This window comes from Balaenoptera acutorostrata, chromosome 1, assembly GCF_949987535.1.
Source record: "Balaenoptera acutorostrata chromosome 1, mBalAcu1.1, whole genome shotgun sequence".
NCBI classification, from domain to species: domain Eukaryota; kingdom Metazoa; phylum Chordata; class Mammalia; order Artiodactyla; family Balaenopteridae; genus Balaenoptera; species Balaenoptera acutorostrata.
In genome coordinates this window covers 10,116,235-10,139,749 of record NC_080064.1, presented here as the reverse complement: position 1 = coordinate 10,139,749, position 23,515 = coordinate 10,116,235, and the positions used below count along the sequence as shown (strand labels likewise).

At 45.7% G+C, this 23,515-nt stretch overlaps 2 protein-coding genes across 4 annotated transcripts; both read right to left on the bottom strand.

Moving 5' to 3' along the window:
• Nucleotides 1-377: 377 nt before the first annotated feature.
• LOC103002058 (PRAME family member 15-like) lies at nt 378-4,818 on the bottom strand. 3 transcript variants are annotated; one of them, XM_057555893.1, is made up of 5 exons: nt 4,690-4,818; nt 3,392-3,711; nt 2,746-2,961; nt 2,389-2,468; nt 1,128-1,263 (listed from the first exon to the last, which is right to left on the bottom strand). In XM_057555893.1, exons 2-5 carry the CDS (start codon nt 3,676-3,678, stop codon nt 1,256-1,258), a joined length of 591 nt encoding a protein of 196 aa, XP_057411876.1. In that variant the 5' UTR covers nt 3,679-3,711; nt 4,690-4,818; the 3' UTR covers nt 1,128-1,255. The 3 variants fall into 3 exon arrangements, with proteins under 3 accessions (XP_057411868.1, XP_057411872.1, XP_057411876.1); XM_057555885.1 differs by having other exon boundaries at nt 378-1,263; nt 2,389-2,961; XM_057555889.1 differs by lacking the exon at nt 2,389-2,468 and having other exon boundaries at nt 378-1,263.
• Nucleotides 4,819-13,194: 8,376 nt separating this feature from the next.
• CFAP107 (cilia and flagella associated protein 107) lies at nt 13,195-22,983 on the bottom strand. The gene is made up of 4 exons (XM_007170064.1): nt 22,870-22,983; nt 18,165-18,278; nt 14,607-14,784; nt 13,195-13,379 (listed from the first exon to the last, which is right to left on the bottom strand). The coding sequence occupies exons 1-4, from the start codon at nt 22,981-22,983 to the stop codon at nt 13,195-13,197; spliced, it is 591 nt and encodes a 196-aa protein (XP_007170126.1).
• Between the last annotated feature and the right edge of the window lie 532 nt (nt 22,984-23,515).

Sequence of the window (23,515 nt, the reverse complement as noted above, 5' to 3'; positions counted from 1 at the left end):
TAGTGAAGCCCTTTCCCAGCACACACGAAGGCCAGGAACTGGGACTAATGGACCCACTTAGAGAACTATGAGGACTGCTCATGTCCAGGGTCATGGCCTGAGTCAGCAGTGAGGGCCCTGTCAAGTGCTCGTCATTGACCACTGAGTATTTTCCCCTTGTTGTGTGTATTAACCCACTGAACAGCCACAGAAGTATGTAAGGAGGTCAAAGATGTCCAACACAGAATAGAGAACTGATGGGAATAGTAGGGTTCCCGATCATAGACAATTTGGTGCATTTTCTTTCATCCATAACTGGAGATTACTGAGGTGAAAACAGAGAAAACAGGATAATATACCATGGAGGACACCAGTCCATTTACACTGAAGGTCTCTTTATTTCTGACCATTTCTTTACAATCACCACCCCCAGGAATAACGCCAACATGTGTGTCTCCAGCCCAAATTTCCATCCAGAAATTTAGATTCATATGTCTGATGCTATAAGCACATGTCCCTGAAAGTACCCTCACCTCCCAGCATCTACATTTCCAGTGCAATCCTGCACCTGTGCTGGATCACCTTTCCTTTTCCCATTCACATTGAGCTGATATCTGAAATCATAGGTCTGTTTTCCTTTCATGATGCATCTATTGTCTAGATTTTAGTTTCCAAATGCCCAGAAGAAAGCTTTTGATAGATGCACCCAACTAGGCAGAGATATAGCAGTGGTATAGAAAGGGCTCCTCTTGATAGAATGTCTTATTGCCCCAGCGAGGACATGGGCTGGAGCTAAGCCAGATGGCCCTGGGACATCCTAAATTCCTCATAATCTCAATTAGCTCATCCCAAAGCTGGGCAAGTCTGCCCAGGTGGAGAGCCCCATGAGGGCTGTAACTTTCCTGAGGGGCAGGATAAAACTCATCACTTAAATGGGGCATACCAGTGGTGCGACACAGCAGCTTCTCCATGATGGTCATAGAGAGGAGGTTCCCACACAGGCTAAAGGTCCTGAGCTGTGAACAGTGGCTCAGGACAGGCAGGATGGACTCAAGTTGAAAGTCACTGATCCCACACTGCTCTAAGTTCAGTTCCTGGAGGGAGGCTGCAACTTGCTCCAGGAGAACTTGGAGGAGCACAGGACTAAAGTCGGTCAGCATCACACCACTCAGATCCAGACCTTTTAGCTGACGGATGTTTGGGCACTGAGACAGATGGATCAAGTCTGAATCTGTAAGCCAGCAGTTAGTTATTGAGAGGTTGTCCAAGGGGGTCTTCAGGCATCTGGGGAGAAAACAAGCAATTAGGTCTGAGAAACCAGGGTGGCATGAGCTAAAGTTGGCAGGTAGTTGATTTGCCCAAAGCCAAGGTCCTACTAACTGCCTTAAGAAGGTCAATACCTAGAATGACCAGTCTCATTTTAGACTGACTCCTGTCATCTTCTTTGTGTGAGTGGGTCAACTTTACAGTACCTTGAAAGCTCTCTTTCCTCATGGGTCAAACAGAGTGAAACTTACTTCACCTCTTTTAAATGATGAATGAAGATAATGAAATGCACTAGAACCTGCTCAGCAGAGAGCCCAACACTGAGTCTCAATCAAGTGTGGGCATTACTGAATTTGAATATTGGGAGAGAAAACAGAAAATGCTTTCAACTCAGGCTTCTTTCAGACCATGCTTAAGCCCTAGGCACCTGTATCTCTGGGCCAGTTGAGGCTGGTGGGAGACATGTATAGAGAATCAAACGGGACAAGATCCCACATCATCAACAGGGGTTGCCAGTCTGCAAGGGCTCACTTACAACCCTGCATCATCTGCAAACCATCTACCACTTTTTATTTTCTGTGGCTCCTGCTCCACTACCATCCTCTCAGAATCATGCATTTCTTAAATATTAATTAACTTTTCTGGAGCAAAAGACAGTCTTTTAGAGACTGGGAATTTGAGACAAACTCATTGTGTTCACAAACCTGGTAAGCACAGAGATTCTCTCTCTTTCTGCTGCACAGCTTGTGGGATGGTAGTTTCCCAAGCCCTCAGCCATGAAAGTGCAGAGTTCTAACCACTGGACCTCCAGGGAATTCCCCAGAGCTTCTCTTTAGAATTGCTGGGGTCTGAGGTGGTTTCCCTTCTTTAATGCCCTCTTCACTTACCTAATTTCCTAAGTCATCTGACATAGATATCTCTTCCTAAGGAAGAACCCATGTCCGCCCTCAATGGATCCTAACCCCATGATCTATAGCTTTCTACTAAGGTGTCCCATTACAGAATCTCTATAGCAGTTTGTTCCTCTACCTTGATTTGTGTGGTTATGGGATACCACACTTCAGGATAGAGCAGCAAAGGACACAGTTCACGTGACATTCTAGTGTTGTGTTCACTGTTACCTGGTCAGTGGCCCACTCTCACCTAAGCATCTGGTCCAGGCAGCCTTCAAGGAAGGAGGGAGAGTGCATATAGAGATCCCGGAGGTGGTGCAGCCTGAGGAACTGAGAGGTAATTTGGACAACGTGCTGCTGTTCCTGCTCCTCAAAAGCAGACACAAGAATGGGGGAGAGAAGGAGTCTCTGCACATTACCCATCTGGCCCAGGAGAGGAGCAAACATGGCCAGGGTGGACAGATGCCAGGTGCAATTCACTTGTACCTCCTGGATACAGTCCAGCTGCACCATACTCAGGACCGTCATAATATTTTCCATGGGCATTGAAACGATCTTCAGCTTCTTACAGCACAGGTGTATGGAAACTTTTCTCTGCTCCACCCACCTGATGAGGTAGGTGAGGAAATTATCCAGGGTCCTTTTCTTCAGGCAAAGTTCTATGAACACCTCCAAGGAAGCCAAGGGCTCCTGTGTCATTGACCTGTGCTCAGCCACTGGTACCATTCCTGAGCTTGAGCACCCGTGAGTGCTGGCTCCAGACCACATGCTCCAGAAGATCTGGCCAGTATCCCGTAAATCCAGCACTCGCAGTTTGCACCTCCTATGGGGAACAGATTAGTGGGGGTGCATTAAAATCCACACAGAATAAAACCACTGTCTCAGAATTGACAACAGACTGTCCACCTGTGTTTTTATTTCACATTTCTGTCATCACCTGCTGACTCCCCCTCTTCTCTCTCTGCCTCACTTTCCTCCGTCTCCCTTTCCCCTCTGCCCCTTTCTAGTTCTTCACTTCTAGTACTGTTAAGCGTCACAGGAAGGAGATGGGGCATGTTCTTTCAACCCCCCTTGCATCTAAGGTACACTTACATATCAGGAAGGCATTTCCCATAGTGAGCCAAGGCCTCTGAACTCCCTCACTGGCATCATCAGAGCCCTCTGGTCCATCCCTTGTCCATCTACCTTCCCTCACTCCACCTGTCTCTTCCAGGACGCCCAGGATTTTACCAGGCTATGCGAATCAGACTCACCTAGGGCGAACCTTCTGGGCAAGTAGGACATCAAGTGCTTCCAGCACTGCTTGTAAGGGCCCCACATGAGGCATGTCTATCAGGTCCCCCAGAGGCAGGCGGACAAAGGGCCAGGCTTGCACCATGGCCTTCAGGGTCTCGATGTGTCTCCCATGGAAGGCCTCCATGAACAGTGGTGGGAAGAGCTCAGTGGGCAGATCTTCCACAGCAGAAATGGCTGAGGCCTCATCCCTCAGCAGGCTTGTTCCCGCCAGGTCCAGGAGTCTGGGTGGGGTCTGGACACTCATCCTGACTCTGCTCCAAAAGGAATCCTGTGGAAGCTGCCAGGGAACAAGGCATCGATTTCAGGCCAAGCAGGAGCACACCTCAGACTGTCTCCCAAACCTTCAGAAGTACCTACTCAGGCCAAGGTCACTGCTCTGGCAGAGATGGAAGTGCCTCAATTAGCCCATATTACACTGTGGACTCAGGGGGCAGAAAACTATAACATGTTCCCTACTGGATCCAGAACAAGCATCTCGCAAGTACCAATGAGGAGGAAAGGCAACCACTAGCTCATTCAGTTTCATCCACAGCTTTGCTTAATTCCTGTCCTACTGGGAAGTGGATACCAAGGAGCCTGAAAGCTGACTCCAATCTTTATTTGGGAAAGACTTTCAGACCATGACTTAGAGCCCTAAAGCTATGGGAAGAGGAGTGTCATGTGGACCAACACAGCCTACATCCTCAGTTACCTCAGTTAACTTGGCAGGTAAAGATTAAGGAGATACTCCTACAATGAATGCTATTTGTCCACAAAATATATATTTTAAATTTAAATTTCAAGAAATAACATTCCAAACAGATGTTTTTTATTAAGAATATCTGCTTCCGGGACTTCCCTGGTGGTCCAGTGGAAGACTCTGTGCTCCCAATGCAGGGGGCCAGGGTTCAATCCCTGATCAGGGAACTAGATCCCACATGCTGCAACTAAAGATCCCGCATACCACAATGAAGATCCCACGTGCTGCAACTAAGACCTGGCTCAGCCAAATAAAAATATAAATAAATAAATATTTTAAAAAATAATATCTGCTTGGTGGGGACATTTAAAAATGAGATAAGCCAAAGAACAAATCAGAATATTTGAGATTTAGGCAAAACTACACTGAGAGACAAAACCAAAACCTGAAATGTGTTCATCTGAAAAAAATGATTTTTCAAAAACTCTCTGTGCCATCCAGAGATCCATGCTACCCTTCAAGATTAGCTAACCATGGGTAAGAATAGGGTGTCCTTAGCTGAGGTTGGTAACTTACCGCTATGATGAGGTTGGCGGGGTGCTCAGACCTCAGACCATGTGGAGACCCCAGCCAGTGACTCTGGAGCCAGAAGATTCTGCATTCCTTCTTCAGAGGCTGAGGCTTTTATACACCTTTCTAATCCCATCATCCCTCTGGCCAACTACTAACTCAATCAGAAAAGGATCCTTGATTATATTCCATACTGCCCATTGGATTGATCCTGATTGGATCTTCACTCTTCTCCAGATTACTTGATTGAATCAGATATCCATTCAGGAAACAGAAAGAATGATGGAGGGGGAATCAAGGACCCATTCATGGATTCACTCCACAAACATTGACTGAATTCTACCAATACAGACAGTTATATTCCTGGGGGTCAAACAGGAAAGGGATTATTGCTTCCTGACATCAGACAAGAAAAAAACATAACTTGAAAGCATCATTATTGGGGGATCTTTGGCCATATCAAAGTTATCAAAATGTCTCTGAATTAAAACAGCTTCATTAGGACAGTGACATTGTTCCCAAAGAAAACAAAATAAACGTGTTTCTGTATCAACTTGTCACTTGGATGTTATGTAGCAAGGATAGGAGATGATGAGCCTATTCAGGGAGCAAGGGAAGAGCTTTTGTGGATGTGGTTGGTTTTCCAGCCTTAAGCCAAGCCTTCTGTGAAGGTGGGCATGTCAAGATCACAGTGAGAAGTAAGGGTGGGGGCTTCACCTCTTGGAGCTAGGTATTCCTGAAGGGACCACTGAATGATTGCAACAGTTGAAAATAAAGAGTTCTTATTCTCTTAAGGAGGATGGAGATTTAAAGACATTTCTCTGGGTGATATTTAGAAAGTAAAAGAGAGTGGCTCAGAGGAAACAGTGTCACCTTTGAGGGTGAAAAGACTAAATCTAAGAATATGAGAAGAGAGAGAGGCGTGAGTCCTGGGATCAGACATTTCCAAGACTGAGAGCCACTGAGGGTGGGCACTGTGGGCTTTTTGGGAACTTGGAGCCAGGGAAGAAATAAACGTGGGTCAGTAACAAATAACACGGTCATCCAGGGGCAGGTGCTACCAGGAGAGGTTTTCTTTTTTTTTCTCACTGAAGAGACTTTCCAGATGGCAAATAGCCCCAGACATTTTCCTGGGTATTGGAAGCCGAACCATAATCCTATTGGCCCCTTTGCAAATGTATTTAGATAATTACTGCTTTCTCAAACTTAGCTAAGTTCAAGACAGATTCTGAACAAGGAGACACCATTAGGTACAGAAATAAAGTTTTTTTCTCTTCATAAAGAGAGAAATTTTTTTCTCTTCTATTTGGTGTTTAAGGTTCTACCACATTCAGGGATGACTCCCACCTGGGTTGCATCACACAGAGATTCTTTTGAAATTTAACTTCACAAATAAAGGGAGACCCTTTCTCCATCTCTAAGAATTTTCCATGTCTCTCTCCCACCCCATTTATTTGATGCCCAAACAATTCTTATATAGCACTGGCCACCAAGTCAAGGACTCTTTAAGGGTGTTTTCCCTCTGGGTCACGTTCCGGAAGATACCTTTCGCCACATTTCTGCCATGGGTATAAATGGCCTTTGCATAAAATAGGGTTAAATTGGATTCTACTCAATAGACATTTTAACTCCCAGGCCAACCGTCCCAAAGACCTGCGGTAGAGTGAGATTAGTACCAATGATAATCATAACCATCTCTGTTTATTGAACAAAAACTGGGTAAGAATGGTGCGGACACTTTTTATTCACTACCTCAGATCACCTTCAGAGAAAATCTAAACGTCACTGCTATTTTCCCCATTTTTAGGCTGGTGAATCAAGGTCTCTTCCAGGTAGAGGAATCTTCCCATTTCTGTGCAGTGAATAATTAGGTGACAGGATCAGAAGGACCCCTCAAATGGTCAGACAACCTAAATGTTGCAAAGGACTGACAGAGAACCTTCACATGATGTTAGTGGAAATGCGGAAATTGCAGAGTTTAAGCCGGGGATGTTTCTATGGGATGGCAGTTTCTATGAGGTCCAAAAAGACCATTGTTTTAAAGTGAGAAGTTGAAACTAATTCTCTGAAAAAAACTCAACGGCTGATATGGAAAATAGCAAAAGTGGGTAGACTCCAGGTTGGTCATTGTCAGATTTGTGGGCATTTGTGGGATAATCAGAAGGAGATGTTCTGCCTGAGCAGTAATCTGTTGAGGGAGATGTGTCAGAAGAAAATCAGAGACAGACACAGGTTTACATGGTGAAGGCAAATTTTATTCAGGACTATGACAATAGAGGAAAAGATACCCCAGCTTGTGACTTGGCTTCATTCAAACTTCAACAGATAGAAATAGGGATTCACATCCAAAAAGCAGGGGGGTTACTGGCTGGTAAATTAATAAAGTCTGGGAGGGATTCTGGCTGAACCAATGTAACAGATTTCTTGCTAAAGGCAACCCAGCATGATCTGATACCAATAGTGGGCAGTGAGGAAATTTGATCAGATTTTTGGGGTCATCAGATATCAAGCATGGGGATTCTTGCTGAACTGACTTATGGTTCTTATTGAAACTAGATTTTACAAGGAAGTACACAGACAATCCCAGGAGAGGATTCAGGAGCCGGAATAAATTTTGGTGAAACAAAGAACGTTTTCATTTGAGGGGATTGTGTTGGGGCACTGGGTGGACGGTGCAAATGCTGATTTAGTGAAGTGTGTGGCCAATTTGGGAACAGGTGAAAGTCACTGATGCTGGGCAGGGAGGGCACAGGCAGGTCACGTGGGAGTTAGAATGAAGAGGGGATCCTTTGAAAGATTTCCATGCTCTGATTCACGGTCTCACACCCACTGTGATGGGTGCCTGGAGATGACGTTGTCAGTGGACAAAGGAGCAAGAAGGGAGAGAACACGACCCACATCCTGGCCTGGACAGAGCAGTCGTGTTGGAGACCCACAGAGGTGGAAAGACACAGGAGTCCCCATAGCCTTGGCAGTTTGCAGGAGGCTTGAGGGTGGCCTCCAGAGGAGGATGGCCGCTGGAATGCTGATTGGTCCACTGGGGTCTTGTTCTCTGTACGGTGATGGGTTGCTATGAACTGAATGTTTGTTCCCCATCCCCTACTCCTCCTGCCACACCCAAACACACGCACATCCTACAGATTCATATCTTGAAGCTTTAATCCCCAATGTGATGGGATTTGGAGGTGGGCCCTTAGAAGGTAACTAGGTTTGGAGGACATCATGGAGGTGGAGCCCCATGATAGGTTTAGTGCCCTTAGAAGGGAATGAAGAGACCTGAGCTCCCCCACGCCCCACCATGTGAGGAAACTAGGAAGCTAGCTCCCTCCACAACCCCACCATGCTGCCTCCATAATCTAAGGTTTCCAGGCTCCAGAATTGTAAGAAATAAATTTTCTTTGTTTATGCCACCTGGTCTATGGTATTCTGTTATAATAGCCTGAATCAACTAAAACACAGGTGCATGGGATAGAAACAGTGTACAGGAGGCTAATGTCTTTGTAGGCTCCTGATTTTTTTTTTTTTGAACAAGTCACACAAAACACAATAAGAAGGCGGTGCTGAACGTAGTAGGTTAAAGTAAAATACATACAGGTCACATGATTGACTTTATAATGTAATCTATTCTTGTATAAAATTTCCTATGATTATAGCAATCACCCTTTCATTCATTATTTCAGGTCATGTCTTACAAATGATTATTATATTCCTGGGATTCCACTAGGCCTAGATGGAGTTTAGGAAGTAAAGGTTACATGGGCTCCATCCTTATGGAATTGAAACCCAACTCATAGGGTTAACAGAAACTGTTAACTTGAGTTTGTCTCACAGAACAGCAGAGAAGGGAACAGCTTGTTTAAAACCCTCCTCTTGTAACCTGTCTTCACCTGTCAAGCTCGCCTTCATTGTTCCTGCAAATTGCATACCCTGTAAGCTTCCCATGCCTTAGACAATATATTACAAGATTCCTTTAACCACCCTCTAAAGATAACATCTCTGACATATGGTTCACTATATTAATAATTTTTTAAGTTGTTTTTTTCAGGTCACGGATCTAGTCTTGCCCAGTTCAAACCAGTCAAGACCAGCGACCGTTCAACTGGACCTGCATGAGTGTACAGTGTATGACATTTTTACATGAGAGGGCCAAAAACTCCATCCTCAGATCATGCTAAAGCCACCGCCTTCTGAACATGTATTCCATGAAAAGGCATGTAACTCAGACAAGCATGCACAGAGCATCTATTACCTCACCATTTTCCTGCCTTGAATCAACTTTCCCTGCATCTCTACCTCCCTATACTGTTCACCCATAAATATCCCTGCTCCTTTGCCTATGAAGAGGAAGATCTCAGCCTTGTTCTCCTGTCTCCTTTCTTGGCTCCCTTGTAAATAAGGCCTCTCCCAACTGCAAACCTCAGAATCTTGGCCTTTGGCTTGCTGACCATGGGGCAAATGAAACTGGGTAAGTAACAGAATGATGTAATTCATATTTGTGATCATCTTAGATCAACATGCTGAGATGTCCAGAAGGTGATCATTAGGATGAAAGCACCAGTGATCATAAAGTTCTAGGAATTTTCTTTATATTTCCACTCAACTTTTATGTATTTTATTGAACTTTTTCTATTATCAGATTCTTTTCCATGACCAGTGATGAAAATAAAGGCATCATCATTTTAGAAAATCAAGAGCAATCATACAGTGAATTGGAGAAATAAAGAGACAGAGTTTAAGAAGCTTCCATTGAAGAAAGAAAAAAGATGAGTTGACTTTTTTTAGATTTCATATATGAGTGAGAACATACAGTATTTCTCTTTTTTTTTAATAAATGTATTTATTTATTTTTGGCTGCGTTGGGTCTTCGTTGCTATGCGCGGGCTTTCTCTAGTTGCCGCGAGCAGGAGCTACTCTTCGTTGTGATGCGCGGGCTTCTCATTGCAGTGGCTTCTCTTGTTGCAGAGTACAGGCTCTAGAGCACAGGTTCAGTAGCTGTGGAGCACAGGCTTAGTTGCTCCACAGCATGTGGGATCCCCCCAGACCAGGGCTCGAACCTGTGTCCGCTGAATTAGCAGGCAGATTCTCAACCACTGCGCCACCAGGGAAGCCCCATATGGTAGTTCTATTTTTAGTTTTTTGAGGAACCTCCATACTGTTCTCCATAGTGGTTGTATCTATTTTTTTTTTAACATCTTTATTGGAGTATAACTGCTTTACAATGGTGTGTTAGTTTCTGCTTTATAACAAAGTGAATAAGTTATACATATACATATGTTCCCATATCTCTTCCCTCTTTCATCTCCTTCCCTTCCACCCTCTCTGTCCCACTCCTCTAGGTGGTCACAGAGCACCCAGCTGATCTCCCTGTGCTATGTGGCTGCTTCCCACTAGCTATCTATTTTACGTTTGGTAGTGTATATATGTCCATGCCACTCTCTCACTTTGTCCCAGCTTACCCTTTCCCCTCCCCATATCCTCAAGTCCATTCTCTAGTAGGTCTGCGTCTTTATTCCCATCTTGCCCCTAGGTTCTTCATGACCATTTTTGTTTTTTGTTTTTTTAGATCCATATATATGTGTTAGCATACATATTTGTTTTTCTCTTTCTGACTTACTTCACTCTGTATGACAGACTCTAGGTCCATCCACCTCACTACAAACATCTCAATTTTGTTTCTTTTTATGGCTGACTAATATTCCATTGTATATATGTGCCACGTCTTCTTTATCCATTCATCTGTTGATGGACACTTAGGTTGCTTCCATGTCCTGGCTATTGTAAATAGAGCTGCAATGAACATTGTGGTACATGACTCTTTTTGAATTATGGTTTTCTCAGGGTATATGCCCAGTAGTGGGATTGCTGTGTCGTATGGTAGTTCTATTTTTAGTTTTTTAAGGAACCTCCATACTGTTCTCCATAGTGGCTGTATCAATTTACATTCCCACCAACAGTGCAAGAGAGTTCCCTTTTCTCCACACCCTCTCCAGCATTTATTGTTTGTAGATTTTTTTGATGATGGCCATTCTGAGCAGTGTGAGGTGATACTTCATTGTAGTTTTGATTTGCATTTCTCTAATGATGAGCGATGTTGAGCATCCTTTCATGTGTTTGTTGGCCATCTGTATATCTTCTCTGGAGAAATGTCTATTTAGGGCTTCTGCCCATTTTTGGATTGGGTTGTTTGTTTTTTTGATATTGGGACTCAGTGTTTTTATCTGAGTTAGAGATTCTATGGTACCCATTCAATAGAGCGACAGATAGATTCAGAGAGGAGCAGTAACTTCTTCCAAGGCACACAGCCTGTAAGTGGTAGAACTGGAAGCTCTGTCAGTGCTCTCGAATACTGCCCTATGCTATGCCAGCGCCCACTTTAAGCCTCGTAATAAAATACTGGAGCCTTAGGCTCCTCTCTTACAGGAGGAAGCGTGAAAGAACATGAGGTTCAGATGTTTACCATGTTGTTTTCTCTGCAGAATGTTATTCCAAAAACTGCACAGATAAAATAAAAGTGGAGTAGCACCACCTACTACGGTGGTTCCCAATGTGGGGTCCCCAGACCGGCAGCATCAGCGTCACCTGAGAACTTGTTCTAAAAGTGACTTCTTGGGTCCACCCCGGTCCTACTGATCCAGAAACTCAGAGGGTGGGACCAACATTGGTGTTTTAATAAGCACCTCCCCAAACGCCCACCACATCTGCCAGGGATGCTGAGCCGCTTCACCTTGAGCATCCACGTGAGGCAGGGATGTAGGAAAAACATCCTCTCTGGCTGGGTTCCTCCCTCCTTTCCACTCATTTTCAGAAGGTAGCGAAACCCCCCCACCAATCAGGCTACTGCTATTGGTTGTGCAGCCCAATTGTTAATCTGATAGCAATGTTTTCATCTGACTTTTGAGCGCTTAGTAATCCGGCCCAACTACTTCCGGTCACTACAGTGTTAACAGCCACTTTTTAGACTCTGTGTGAGTGTGTGTGTGTGTGTGTGTGTGTGTGTGTGTAAGGTCATGGAACGCTGACCACATATGGGCAGCCATGGGCTCTGGGATCCACTCAGTCCCACCTCCACCCCTAACCATTGTCCCTCCACCGTCTCAACTGCCTGGAAAGGATTAGAGGGATGGAGGGATAAGTGATGGAACATGTACTGAGCCCAGAGAACTCCTGCCTGGCATCCAGGCTGCAGATGATTCATGCTCCCGCAAAGTGTCCACATCCTCATCCGTGGAACCTATGAATACGATCATTTATATTCAAAAGGAACTTGGCAGTTGTGATGAAGGATTTTGAGATGGGGGATGACACTGGGTTATCCAGTGAGCCTCACATAATCAGAAGGATCCTTAGAGAGGGAGACAGAGAGGAAAGAAGATGCTACACTGCTGCGTCTGGAAATGGAGGAAGGGGACACGAGCCAAGGAATGTAGGTGTCCCCTGGTAGCGGGAAAAGGCAAGGAAAGAATTGACCCCTACACCCTCCAGAGGGAACACAGCCCCGAGAATCCGCTGTGAACTTCTCACCTCTAAAGCTGTAAGGGAAGAAACTTGTGTTACTTTAGGACAGTGAGTTTGTGGTATTTGTTACAGCAGCCATAAGAACTAGTACACCATCTTTCTGGACCTTTAACAAACCTGCCAAGCTCCTTCCCAGCTCGAAGCCTCACATATGCCATCCCTGCAGCCTGAACAACCCTGTCCTCCCTCCCCACCTGTCCCTGCATCCTAGTCTCAGCCTCAATGTCCCCTCCTCAGGGAAGCCCTTGCTCACTAGGTCATGTCTCCATGCCTCCATTACTGCTCTCATGCACCCCTTTAGTTCAGCACAACCCCAGTGATCTCCCTTATGACCTACTGGCCTCCAAGGTCCTCACTTCTGTAAGCCTGTCCCCCAACATCACCCTCTTCTGAACGCAGGAAAGGGATGCATTCAACCTCCCTTTCCTGCTGGACAGAAGGCTGTGAGGCCAGAGGCTGCCTTGACCACGGCTCAGTGGATGTTTGTGGGATGAATGGATGGTGCAGGAGGTGTGAGGAGGCCAGCTGGCTCCATGTCACCTGTCACTTATGTCTTCTACCCCACCCTTCCTCTGTTCCCCATTCCTCATGTCACTCATTCATTCAACAAACATTATTCCTGGAGGATATGGACCGAGTTGTGAGAACTTGGAGTCACGTTACCTCTCTGGGCCTCAGTTTCCCCTTGTGTGAAATATGGGAACTTATGGGTTCTTCCAGTTACTCTTGACATTCAAGTCTGTCTTCTGCACATACGTGACACTCCTCGTGTCAAAGGGCTTTATTTGTGGGCTGGAAAAGAAAGGAACCTGTGGGTTTGGAGGAGGGGTGGAAAGTGGAAAACACAGACCATGATTCCAAGGGCCACTCAGATGGGCCTGATTTAAAACTCTGGAAGTATCTGCAGCCGCCTGCTGTCTGGCAGGTCCGATGGTGCATGACCCCGGCGGTGGGTCTCCATGTGATCCCACCTGGGCTGTGATGGGGTGGCAGTTCTCAGGAGTGTGGGACAGGCTGCAGGCGAGGGGGAGGCCCCGGAATCGCATGCTCCCGCTGAGACACAGCACCAGAAGGTGGTCTGGGGCAGGAAGAAGTGTAAACACTCTCCCTCCAGGTGGCCTCGGGTGATGGGAGCCATCTCTGCTTCAACTGCTCATAGAGTCCGTAGTTTGTAGGGGGAGCTGCAAGGCAAACCAGAGTCTGAGTGAACAGGGCTTAGAGGAGGACACCAGTGTTGATGGGACAGGAGAATGGTTGGTTGGACCCTGCAGGTTCTCCCAGGCTGCCGTACCAGGGAGCTAGGCTGGCCGTGCACCAGAGGGGAGAAGGAGGTTTGCAGGAGAGTGGTGGTCCTGCCAACCCCCGGGAGCCTCAGGGTGTGGCCTTCTCCCTGTGGACCTAGGAGGGACCAGGCACTGTGAGAAGCCTTGAAAAATTCAGCCCCATGACCTGATTGAGGGTGGCCCCATCAGCTCCTGGATAATAACTGCCCCACCCCAGTAGGGAAGGACGAAGCGTGAGCTTGCGAGAGTGACCTTGCGAGAAACCCTTGCAAAGTAATGCATTGTGACAAGCCGCTCACTCTCCACAAAAAGATAAGTGCAAAGGCTAGGGGCAGCTTGAAATGCAAATCAAACCAAGGCACTCTCCTGGTAAATCTGTGCAAAGTCTTGTTACTGAGGGAAGGACCAAATCCACACTCCTTATTGTGGCCTATGAGCCCCTACCTGGACTCCCTCTACCCCTGCTTTGCAGGTTTGTCACTCGCTATTGCCTCCCCTGGGATGTTCTTCCCTCCAATTCCTGCATGGCTCCCTCCTTCTCAACTCAGTTATTTCCCCCAGAAAGACCGTCCTTTGTCATCCCATCCAAATGAGAATCAATATACCTGCCTCACTTTCTCTCCACTACCCGTTTTCTTTTCTTCATACCACATATCCCGGTGCAGTGTACTGGATCTTAGGTTATCTTATTCATTAATGATGTCTTCTGTGTGTCTTCATGGGGGTGTCAATTCCCTGAGGGCAGGAATTCCTCCCTGTCTGTCACTGCTGTGTCCCCAGGTGCTACCATAGGGCATGGCACCTGGGGATTACTCAGTCAGTATTTATGAAATGGATGATGGATCTGAGTGTGCAGTGACGCTGCCCCCCACCACCTGTGCTCCAGGTAAACATGGTGCTGCAGGTGACAGTTTCATCACACAGCAACAACATCCAGCAACACAGGGAGAGGGCAGGTGGCCTGGAGGGTAAACAGGACTCTTTCCCTATCTTCTCATTCTAATGCTCTTCTGGAGTCTGAGTCACCTGTGAGGTTCTTCCGCATAAGGTGGGCACACCTCAGCCCTATGCAGTTATGAACCCTTTAGAGCCCAATAAAGGGGTGATCTCGAATTATAAAATTACCGAGAAGGGGGAAGTCAGCTTTCTCTGGGATCCACAGCAACTTATGTCTATCCCACGTGCGGAGCTGGGGCAAGCCGGGGTTATAGTTATGCCGGTTGTAATGGTCGTCGTACGTGCTGATCAGATGGCGGCACGAGGGCTCCTGGTGATGGGTGATCAGGTGTTTGTACGGGAGCCCCTGGAAGGACAGACACAGGGCACATGTTACCAATTGGAGGAAGGCATCCACCTGGCTGTGGCTGGAGACAGAATCTGCCCGCCACGGAGATCTGTGGTGCTGATGGAGGGGGGGGGGGCCCCACGGGAGTGTGCCTGCCTGAGCCCTGGGAGCCACCAACAGGAAACACATTTGTCTGCCCACCATGACGCAGTCCACCTTCAAACACACATCCCACCTCAGCTGCAGTCAGTTCTCTGTGTGAGGAGCTCCCAGCCTACGTCAAGACAACTCATCCCGAGACTGAGCTAGGGGGATGCGTTAAAAAGAAAGTCAGGATACCCAGCTGAATAGGGAGAGTCTGAGCCATCTCATTGCATGCACTTGTGATCTGAAATTACTCCCTTTGATTTGTCTCAAGTCTCATCCTTCCAAGTGCCGATTTCCATGGCAAGTGAAAGATGTTAAATGCTGAGCCTGACGTCTGCACCTTCTATTTCAATCAGTTACTATGGGAAGAGTCAGAGAATGCTCCATGAATTGCCTCCTCCTGCAGAGGATTTATGTCTCCCTCAGCTGGCAACTCAGGGAGTGATTTCTTTGGTGGGGAGCTATTTACAGGGAGAAGAAAGCCGTGTTCTCCCGACTCTGGGACGTTTGCCTGAATCAGTGCTTTTCCTAAGAAAATCCTCTTGGCCCTAAAAGGGAATCCTAGAGGACTGGGCTGATTTACAGGGAGGATAATGTGGATTTCCATGCTCGTCCTCTTGTCTGGAGTAGTGGGGAGGTCTGTGCCTACCATGGCCTAAAAACACTGGCTGCACCAAATATTTCAAGTGGTGGTTCCGTAAATCAGTCAGATCACAATGCAGAAGAAGACGAAGGGGGATGGGCACAGACATTAAGCACGGGTTCCCAAGATCCGCATCACCAGGTGTCTGGAGTATATTTCCAAGGTCAGGGAAAGCAAGTTGGAGGGGTTCTCATCAGCCAAGGGAAGTTCTGAGGAGGAAACACAGCAGGGAAAGGAGAGAGGCCAAGAGGGATTTTCTTGCTGTTTCTCTTGGTTTGGGGCACAGTTCTGCTATCTTGACCATGTACACAAGATTTTTGTTTTGATCAGGTACGGTACGCTGACAGACATAGAGCCAACTGCCTTTGAAAGAAGAGTTTATCACTTACAATTCCCAAGAGGAGGGGCATGTCACATCACACAGGACCACATGGGAAGCACAAGGGTCAGTCAGGAGGCAGAAGGACTGAAGATAGAACATGGCCCAGAGCCTTCGTTGTGCTTTCCAGCAAAGGAATGGGCAAAGCAAGGTAGGCATGTTTGAGAAGTGTAGGATTGCACAGTTTGCATAAATTCAGGGTGTCTCTGGTTGTCACTGCCTGGTCCTGGAGTGGGGAATATTGGCCTCGCATGTGAGCATTAGATAAAGGAGGTGATTGGAGGGATGGGCTCTGGATTGGTTGGTTTGCATCTGAAAGGCATGATGGCAGGCAAGTTGTTTACTGTCCCTGGGAATTAGCTAGCCCTGGGAGGGGCAGCCTCTCCAGGATTAGCAAGGCCCCTAAAAGATCAAAGTAAAATACAGAAAATAAAAAACATGATTAAAACACCTGCCTAGGGGATAAAAACTCCATTGATCCATGGTCAATCTGAAGAGCAGGTGCAGCATTTGACAAAGGGAGAAGAGTAAAGTGGGGAGGGAGATGGAACTGGAGGCTGTCGCAGTAGGGGAGCACAGGGTGAAGCACACAGAGGAGCTGACAGCACTGAAGCAGCCACGTGGAAGTGATGCTGTGTCCAGTGTCCTCAGCACACAAACAGGCTATTTGAACAGAATCCCTAGGAACAAATATCCAATTGCTCGGTTCTATTTTGTGTGTGTGTTGGAGGAGGTATCTTAATTTTATCCAGACTCTATGTATGTGTGGTTATCCCTTCATCAGGGTTTGTGATGGGACAACAAATGTCTTTAAGAAAGGGCACCAAAGGTGTGTTGAGAGCTAGGCTAAATACCTCATGTACATTGATGGTTAGGGGATGGTTAGGATTGTGGGTTCTAATTTTGACTTCCTTGTATTAAAATATGTTTGTGTCTTCAGTGCACACTAATGCTAATGGTTGGCAGCACCAAAGCATCAGCATGGTCCGAGGACCATGCAGCGTGACCCAGATATGACAGCACAAACCAGAGGTGCCAACAGGGTCCAGGGATGCTAGCACAGAACTGAAAATCTGGCACTGTTTATACTGACATGAATCCCCAAAAGTAGAAGTTGAAGAGTCAACTCTGGCAGGTGGTAAAAAGGGATCTGAGGAGACTCTTTGCTTGATTTCTTGATTTGCTGAGCAGTCCCCTGCTCAGTCCCTTACCGACAAGCTACACAGCTTCAGACAAGACACTCGCCACCCTTGGGCACATTTTATCTGAAAATGAGGGTGCTGAGCTGGACAATCCCTTGGGTCCCTTCCAGCTCTAAAATGCTCCATCCTGAAGGATGTCCATCCCTCGTTCTGTGCCTCCATGCCCCCACCCTGAATTTAGGCAAAGGTAGGGTTATGTGGGGTGGGAGTGAGCGGACAGAAATCACCTCTATGAGCAGCAGGTTGACAGAAGAAATAACTTGGGGGAGCACCCAGATCATGGTGGGGACGCGGCATAGTTGTGCACCCAGTGGGTGAGCACCTACAAGCTTAATCTCTCCAGGCTGAGCCTGGTGGGAAGTACCCATGAGGGCTGATATAGGAAGAGGCTTTCCCCCCTGTTCCTGGAAGGGCCAGGATCTCTGAGCCTCTGGCACCTTAATTTGATAAAGGTCTCAAATGTCTGGTCTTGGGCGTGGGAGGCATGTTCTGAGGTTGCAGTGCCCTGCTCCCTGTTCTGAAAGCCTGGAACACAGCCACACTCACAAACAGGCACCCAACAAGTGAGGGTGCACTGAACGGTCCTTGACTTTTCATACAAAAGAACAGGATGCTTGGGCATATCTACTGCAAGCACTGTCTGTTTAAACTTCACCATCACTTAACTTTTGGAGTACTTTGTGTGATTCCTGACTACATTTACCTTAATTGAACACTTACCTTTGTTTGTTTCCCATATTCTTTGCCTGCACCCTGTTGGAAAAGTGTGAAGGAATGGGGGAAATGGCCCAGTAAAGTACTGGGGTACCAGCCAAGGGGAATGCTACCTGCTTGAGATTAGATTGACATCTGTCCACCCAGTAAATAAGGGTAAATGACATTGGCAGCCCCTGGCTGGGGAAGGTATTTAATGAGGTTACTCCTGAGTTTCTAAGAGGGAAATGGGTCTAGAAAGAGTCTGGCTGTTAGTGTCTCCTGAGCATTGGGAGGGAGTCAGGCCTGAGTGAGGGGTCCCGAGCCCTCTTACCTCAACTCTCCTCTTGCTGTACCACCTGGAGATCTGGTCCGGTCTGTGGCCTGGGAAGGGGGTATACTCTTTTCTATAAATGGTCTGGGGTGTTTTCTCAGTGGCTTTGGTGAACTGAAAAAGACCAAATATTCAGGACAGTTTCTGTGATGCCCCTTCTCAAACTTCTGCTGCATCCCCTCCGCTCCCAACCATTGGCAGCTGGGCAGAAAAAGGGTAAATATGGGCCCCGGGCATCCTGCTCAACACAGGCTTAACTGTGCCCCCCTCCCTTCCAGTACTTGAAAAGGAGTGTGCTCAGGGACTTGGCACCCCCCCAAGAGCCCCTGGGAAAGCTGTTTTGGTGTCACCTGACCATATCTCATGGTCCGCACCTGTTTCTGTTCTCTCCTCTCTCTCCCTGCTCCTCCCTCCTGCTTGACTCCTCCCTTTCTTTTCCTCCTTTGTTCCTCACTCTTCCCAACTCTACTCTTTCTTTCACCCATTATATTACGTTTTTGTGGTTGATTTTTTTTTGAAATTCATTGTGGTAAAATATGCATAATAAAAGGTACCATTTTAACTATTTTTAAGTGTGTGGTTCAGTGGCATTAAGTACATTCACACTGTTGTGCAACCACTACAACCCTCCATTTCCAGGACTTTTTCATCTTCTCAAACTGAAACTCTGTCCCCATTAAGCAACAACTCCCCAATCTCCCCTCCCTCAGTCCCTGGCAACCATCATTCTACTTTCTGTCTCTATGAATTTGACTACTCTATGTACCTTAGATAAGTGGAAGTATACAGTACTTGTCTTTTGGTGACTGACTTATTTCACTTAGCATAGTGTCTTCAAGTTTTATCTACACGGTAGCATGTGTCATAATTTTCTTTTAAAGACTGAGTAATATTCCATGGTATGTACATGCTCCATTTTGCTTATCCATTCATTCGTCATTGGATTACATCTACCTTTGAGTTCCTGTGAATAATGCTGCTGAGAACATGAATGTGCAAATATCTCTCTTCAAGATCCTGCTTTCACTCTGTTGATAGTGTTGATAGAGTTCTTTGATGCATAAAGTTTTTAATTTTGATGAAGTCCAATCTATCTATTTTTTTCTCTTGTTGCCTATGTTTTGGGTGTCATATCCAAGAAATCACTGCTAAATTCAAGGTCATGCAGCTTTTCTTCTATGTTTTCTTCTAAGAGTTTTATAGTTTTAGGTCTTGTATCTAGGTCTTTGATCCATTTTGAATTAATTTTTTAATATGGTGTGAGGTAAGGGTCCAACTTCATTCTTTTGCATGAGTATGATGTTAGCTGTGCTTTGTAACAATCTATTTTAAATTGATACTAACTTGCCTTAACTCATTAATAAAAACTCCACTCCTTTACAGCTCTGCCCTCTCCCATTTTATGTTATTGATGTCACAAATTACATCTTGATATACCATGTATGCATTAACATGGATTTATAATTATTTTTATACACGGGTTTTTTAATCATGTAGAAAATAGTGGAATTACAAACCAAAATTATAATAATAATGGTTTTTATATTTGTCTGTGTGTTTGTCTTTACCAGAGGTCTTTATATTTTCATATGGCTTCAAGTTACTGTCTAGCATTTCTCCATTTCAACTTCAGGGACTCCCATTAGCATTTCTTGTAGGACAGCCCTAGTGGTAATGAACTCCCTCAGCTTTTGTTTATCTGGGAATGTTTTAATTCCTCTATTTTTGAAGTAGAGTTTTGCTGGCTAAAACAGTATTCTCTGTTGATAGTGGGGTGGGGGTTTTTTGTTGTTGCTGTTTTTGAGCCCTTTAAATATATCACTCCACTGCCTTCTGACCTGCAAGGTTTCTTTTGAGAAATCTAATGATAATCTTATTAGGGCTCCCTTGTATGTGATGATTCATTTTTCTCTTGCTTCTTTAAAGATGATCTCTTTTTCTTTGACTTTCATCAGTTTGATTATAATTGTCTCTGTGTGGGTCTCTTTGGGGATTTATTTTATTTGATCTTCATTGAGCTTCTTGGATTTGTAGATCCATATCTTTTCTTCCAGTTTGGGATGTTTTCAGCCATTATTTCTTCAAATAATCTCTCTGCCCCTTTCTCTCTCTCTTTTATCCCATAATCTGTATACTGGTCAGCTTGATGATGTCCCATAAGTCCTTGGGATCTGTTCACTTTTCTAATTCATTTTTCTTTTTGCTCCCTAGACTCAATAATTTCAACTGATCTGTCTTCAAGTTCTCTGATTCTTTCTTCTGCTTGTTCAAATCCACTGTTGAATGTCTCTAGTGAATTTTTTTTCAATTTAGTTACTGTGTTTTTCAATTCCATTATTTTAGTTTGGTTCCTTTTTATAATTTCTATCTTTCATTAATATTCTCATTTTGCTTATATATTATTTTCCCAATTTCCTTTAATTCTTTGTCCATATTTTCTTTTAGGTCTTTAAGCATATTTAAGACTGGTGGGGTTTTTTTTAATTCTTTTAAATTTATTTACTTTATTTATTTATTTTTGGTTGTGTTGGGTCTCAGTTGCTGTGCGCGGGCTTTCTCTAGCTGCGTCCAGCAGGGGCTACTCTTCATTGAGGTGCACAGGCTTCTCATTGTGGTGGCTTCTCTTGTTGAGGAGCAGGGGCTCTAGATATGCAGGCTTCAGTAGTTGTGGCACACAAGCTAAGTAGCACATGGGCTTAGTTGCTCCGCAGCATGTGGGATCTTCCCGGACCAGGGATCGAACCCGTGTCCCCTGCATTGGCAGGGGGATTCTTAACCACTGCACCACCAGGGAAGCCCCTAAGACAGGTTTTTTAAAGTTTTTCTCTGGTACTTCCATTGCTTGTGCTTCTTCAGGGACCATTTCTGGCACTTTATTTTCTTCCTTTTAGTGGGCCATCTTTTCCTGTTTCTTTGTATGCCTTATGATTTTTTGTTGAACACTGAGCACTTGAAAAAAACAGCCATCTCTCCTAGTCTTTGCAGACTGGCTCCACTCAAGGAAAGTTCTCCACTAAGTAGCAGGGCATGTTCTGAGCCTTGGAATCAGCCAGGTATGAAGGTTTAAGTTCTTCTCAGGACTTTTCTGAACATGAGCATGCATCCTCCTTAGGCCTCTGTGTGGTGTGTGTGTGTGTGTGTGTGTGTGTGTGTGTGTGTGTGCGCGTGCATGCGCATGCTTTTTATTTCCCCTGTGTGCGTGGCTGCTTTAAAATGCCTTAATTATCTGAGGAGTCTCTCCCTGGCTTCTTCTCAGAGCCTTAGATGTTCTGTTGCATTCCTCTACCTATAATTTCTTGCCCCCAGACATTTGCAAGTTTGTAGTCCCATGGCAGCTTTCATTAACTGTGACCACTGCTGCTTTTCAAGCTCTTCCTAGCCTAAAATATGAACTACCCACTTTTCCCTGTCTGATCTCTCGAGTTAGGCAGAACAGAGACCAATCCCTCAGGCAGCTTCCAGACAGGTTACAATGTTGCTCCGCTCCCTCTGGGTTCCAGGGAGGGAACTGGGAGCTGAGCCACTGCTTCCCCCACACTGCATGCACCACACTGTGCTGGGGAGGGAATGAAGAAAGGGCAAGTAAAAATGCCATGGAATCTCCTACTATTTTGAACGTGGCTTTTTCTACTGGGCATTTGATTTTTTGCTATAGACCTTTGTTTTGCAGAGATCCCATATAGTTGTTTCAGTTAGGCTATAGTTGCTTTTTAAGTGTTTCCATGGGAGAACAAGGAACCTGGAGCTTCTTAGTCTGCCATCTTTCTGACATCACTCCAACTCTGCTCTCTTTACTCAATCTCCTCTAGGTGTTGGACCAGTCCATAATATCCCTGGGTACTGCCTTGCCCACAGGAGCCTGAAGGGATTGGCCCTTGGATTACACACCCCTACTCCCCAAACAAAGCCAAGTGCAGTCAGAGCTAAAAATGGCCAAAAGCCACATCTGGCCAGAGAGGTGGTAAATGTTAATGTTCCCCCATGAAAACAGCCTTTACCAGTTCTCAGAAACCACCGTCAACCTTCCCCGCACTTGCATCAAAGCTGCCAATTCTATCTCACCCTCTTCCCCTTGCCTATTTTCCAAGAAGACGTGAAGATGTCTAGACGTCTCTGCAGAAATTTAAGTGGGTCAGTCTTGATTGCCACGAATGGAGATATTCTATTTTAAGTAGGCCAATTCAGGCAAAGTATTTTGTGATGACCTTTAAGGTACAGGGGAACACGAAAAGCCCATTTGTTCTGTTTTGAAAGTGAAAGCTGAAATGCACAGGCAGGGCAAGGTTGTGCAACAGGTGCCAGAGAGCAGCAGTTCATCCCTGGACATCAACACAAGGAGTGTCAAGCCTGCCTTGGCAGGTAACACATTCTGGGAAGGACCAGCCCAGGGAGAGCAGACATTCATTCTTCAAATCAAGGTGCGGTGGAATTAGGGACAGGGAACATTGGATGCCTAGAAACACTCCACTGAATACAGAACTTCAAGGCACAACCATATTGACACCTGTGCTATGATGGTTTCAAGATGTAATAGGGACCTTGATGATTGCTTGAACGTAACTCCTCTATGTATAGCACAGAGTCCCTAATGCCACCTTCTTAAGATGCAGTCGCCTATGGCCCTTTGAAAATAATAATGCCCTAACTCCTCCCTCTCCCTGCCAGGTCTCCCTCTGAGCCCTCTGCCCACCTTCTCTTTTCTTACCTTCCTCCTCTCCTCCAACCAGTTTCCAGTGAGCACCCTGGTTGAATACTTGGCCTCAATCTTCCAGCTTGGAGTGGAGAATGACTGTGGACTTACTGAGGTAAGAAACTGCATGGTAAGGATTTGCCCCAAGCTTCTTTGACTTAACACAGTTTACGGTTTCGGGGGTAGGAGATGTTATGAAGTTGCTGAGTTTGGGATGCCTTTTTTTTCTTTTCAGCAGTCAAAAGGAGTGGTAGTAGATGAAACTCTGCTAACTTCACAGAATAAAATGGCCCTGAGAGTCCACTTTCAGCCTCCAGGGAGAGGTGATGTGATCTTGGATTCCCTACTGTTGACTGTCTCCATGGTGATGATAGACTCTGAGTATACTCTCCTTAAGGGGGCAGCTGATTCTTCAGGAGCAAAACTGACACCACAAAAGCAAATCAAACCAACAACAATCACCACAAAAGCAAGAGGCAGAAGGATCTGGTTTCTATGTCACCACCTGATAAAAGGCATCATCTTTGCTGCATTTTTACAACTAGAATGAGTTGAGATGATCACATTCTACTACTTAATGAGTGCTGATGTGCTAGGTCCATACTGAGACTTTTACCTGTACTCACTTGTTTAATCCTCAAAGCAGCCCTATGAAGCAGGT

Excerpts from the sequence above, each read along its gene's own strand:
- LOC103002058 (XM_057555885.1), bottom strand. The coding sequence starts at position 3,678 with ATGAGTGTCCAGACCCCACCCAGACTCCTGGACCTGGCGGGAACAAGC. Across the intron at positions 2,962-3,391 it reads GCCCAGAAGGTTCGCCCTAG|GAGGTGCAAACTGCGAGTGC; the intron begins GTGAGTCTGATT and ends TGTTCCCCATAG. Across the intron at positions 1,264-2,388 it reads TGCCTGGACCAGATGCTTAG|ATGCCTGAAGACCCCCTTGG; the intron begins GTGAGAGTGGGC and ends TTTTCTCCCCAG.
- CFAP107 (XM_007170064.1), bottom strand. The coding sequence starts at position 22,983 with ATGCAGTTTCTTACCTCAGTAAGTCCACAGTCATTCTCCACTCCAAGC. Across the intron at positions 18,279-22,869 it reads GGTTGGAGGAGAGGAGGAAG|TTCACCAAAGCCACTGAGAA; the intron begins GTAAGAAAAGAG and ends GGTCTTTTTCAG. Across the intron at positions 14,785-18,164 it reads ACAGCAAGAGGAGAGTTGAG|GGGCTCCCGTACAAACACCT; the intron begins GTAAGAGGGCTC and ends CTGTCCTTCCAG.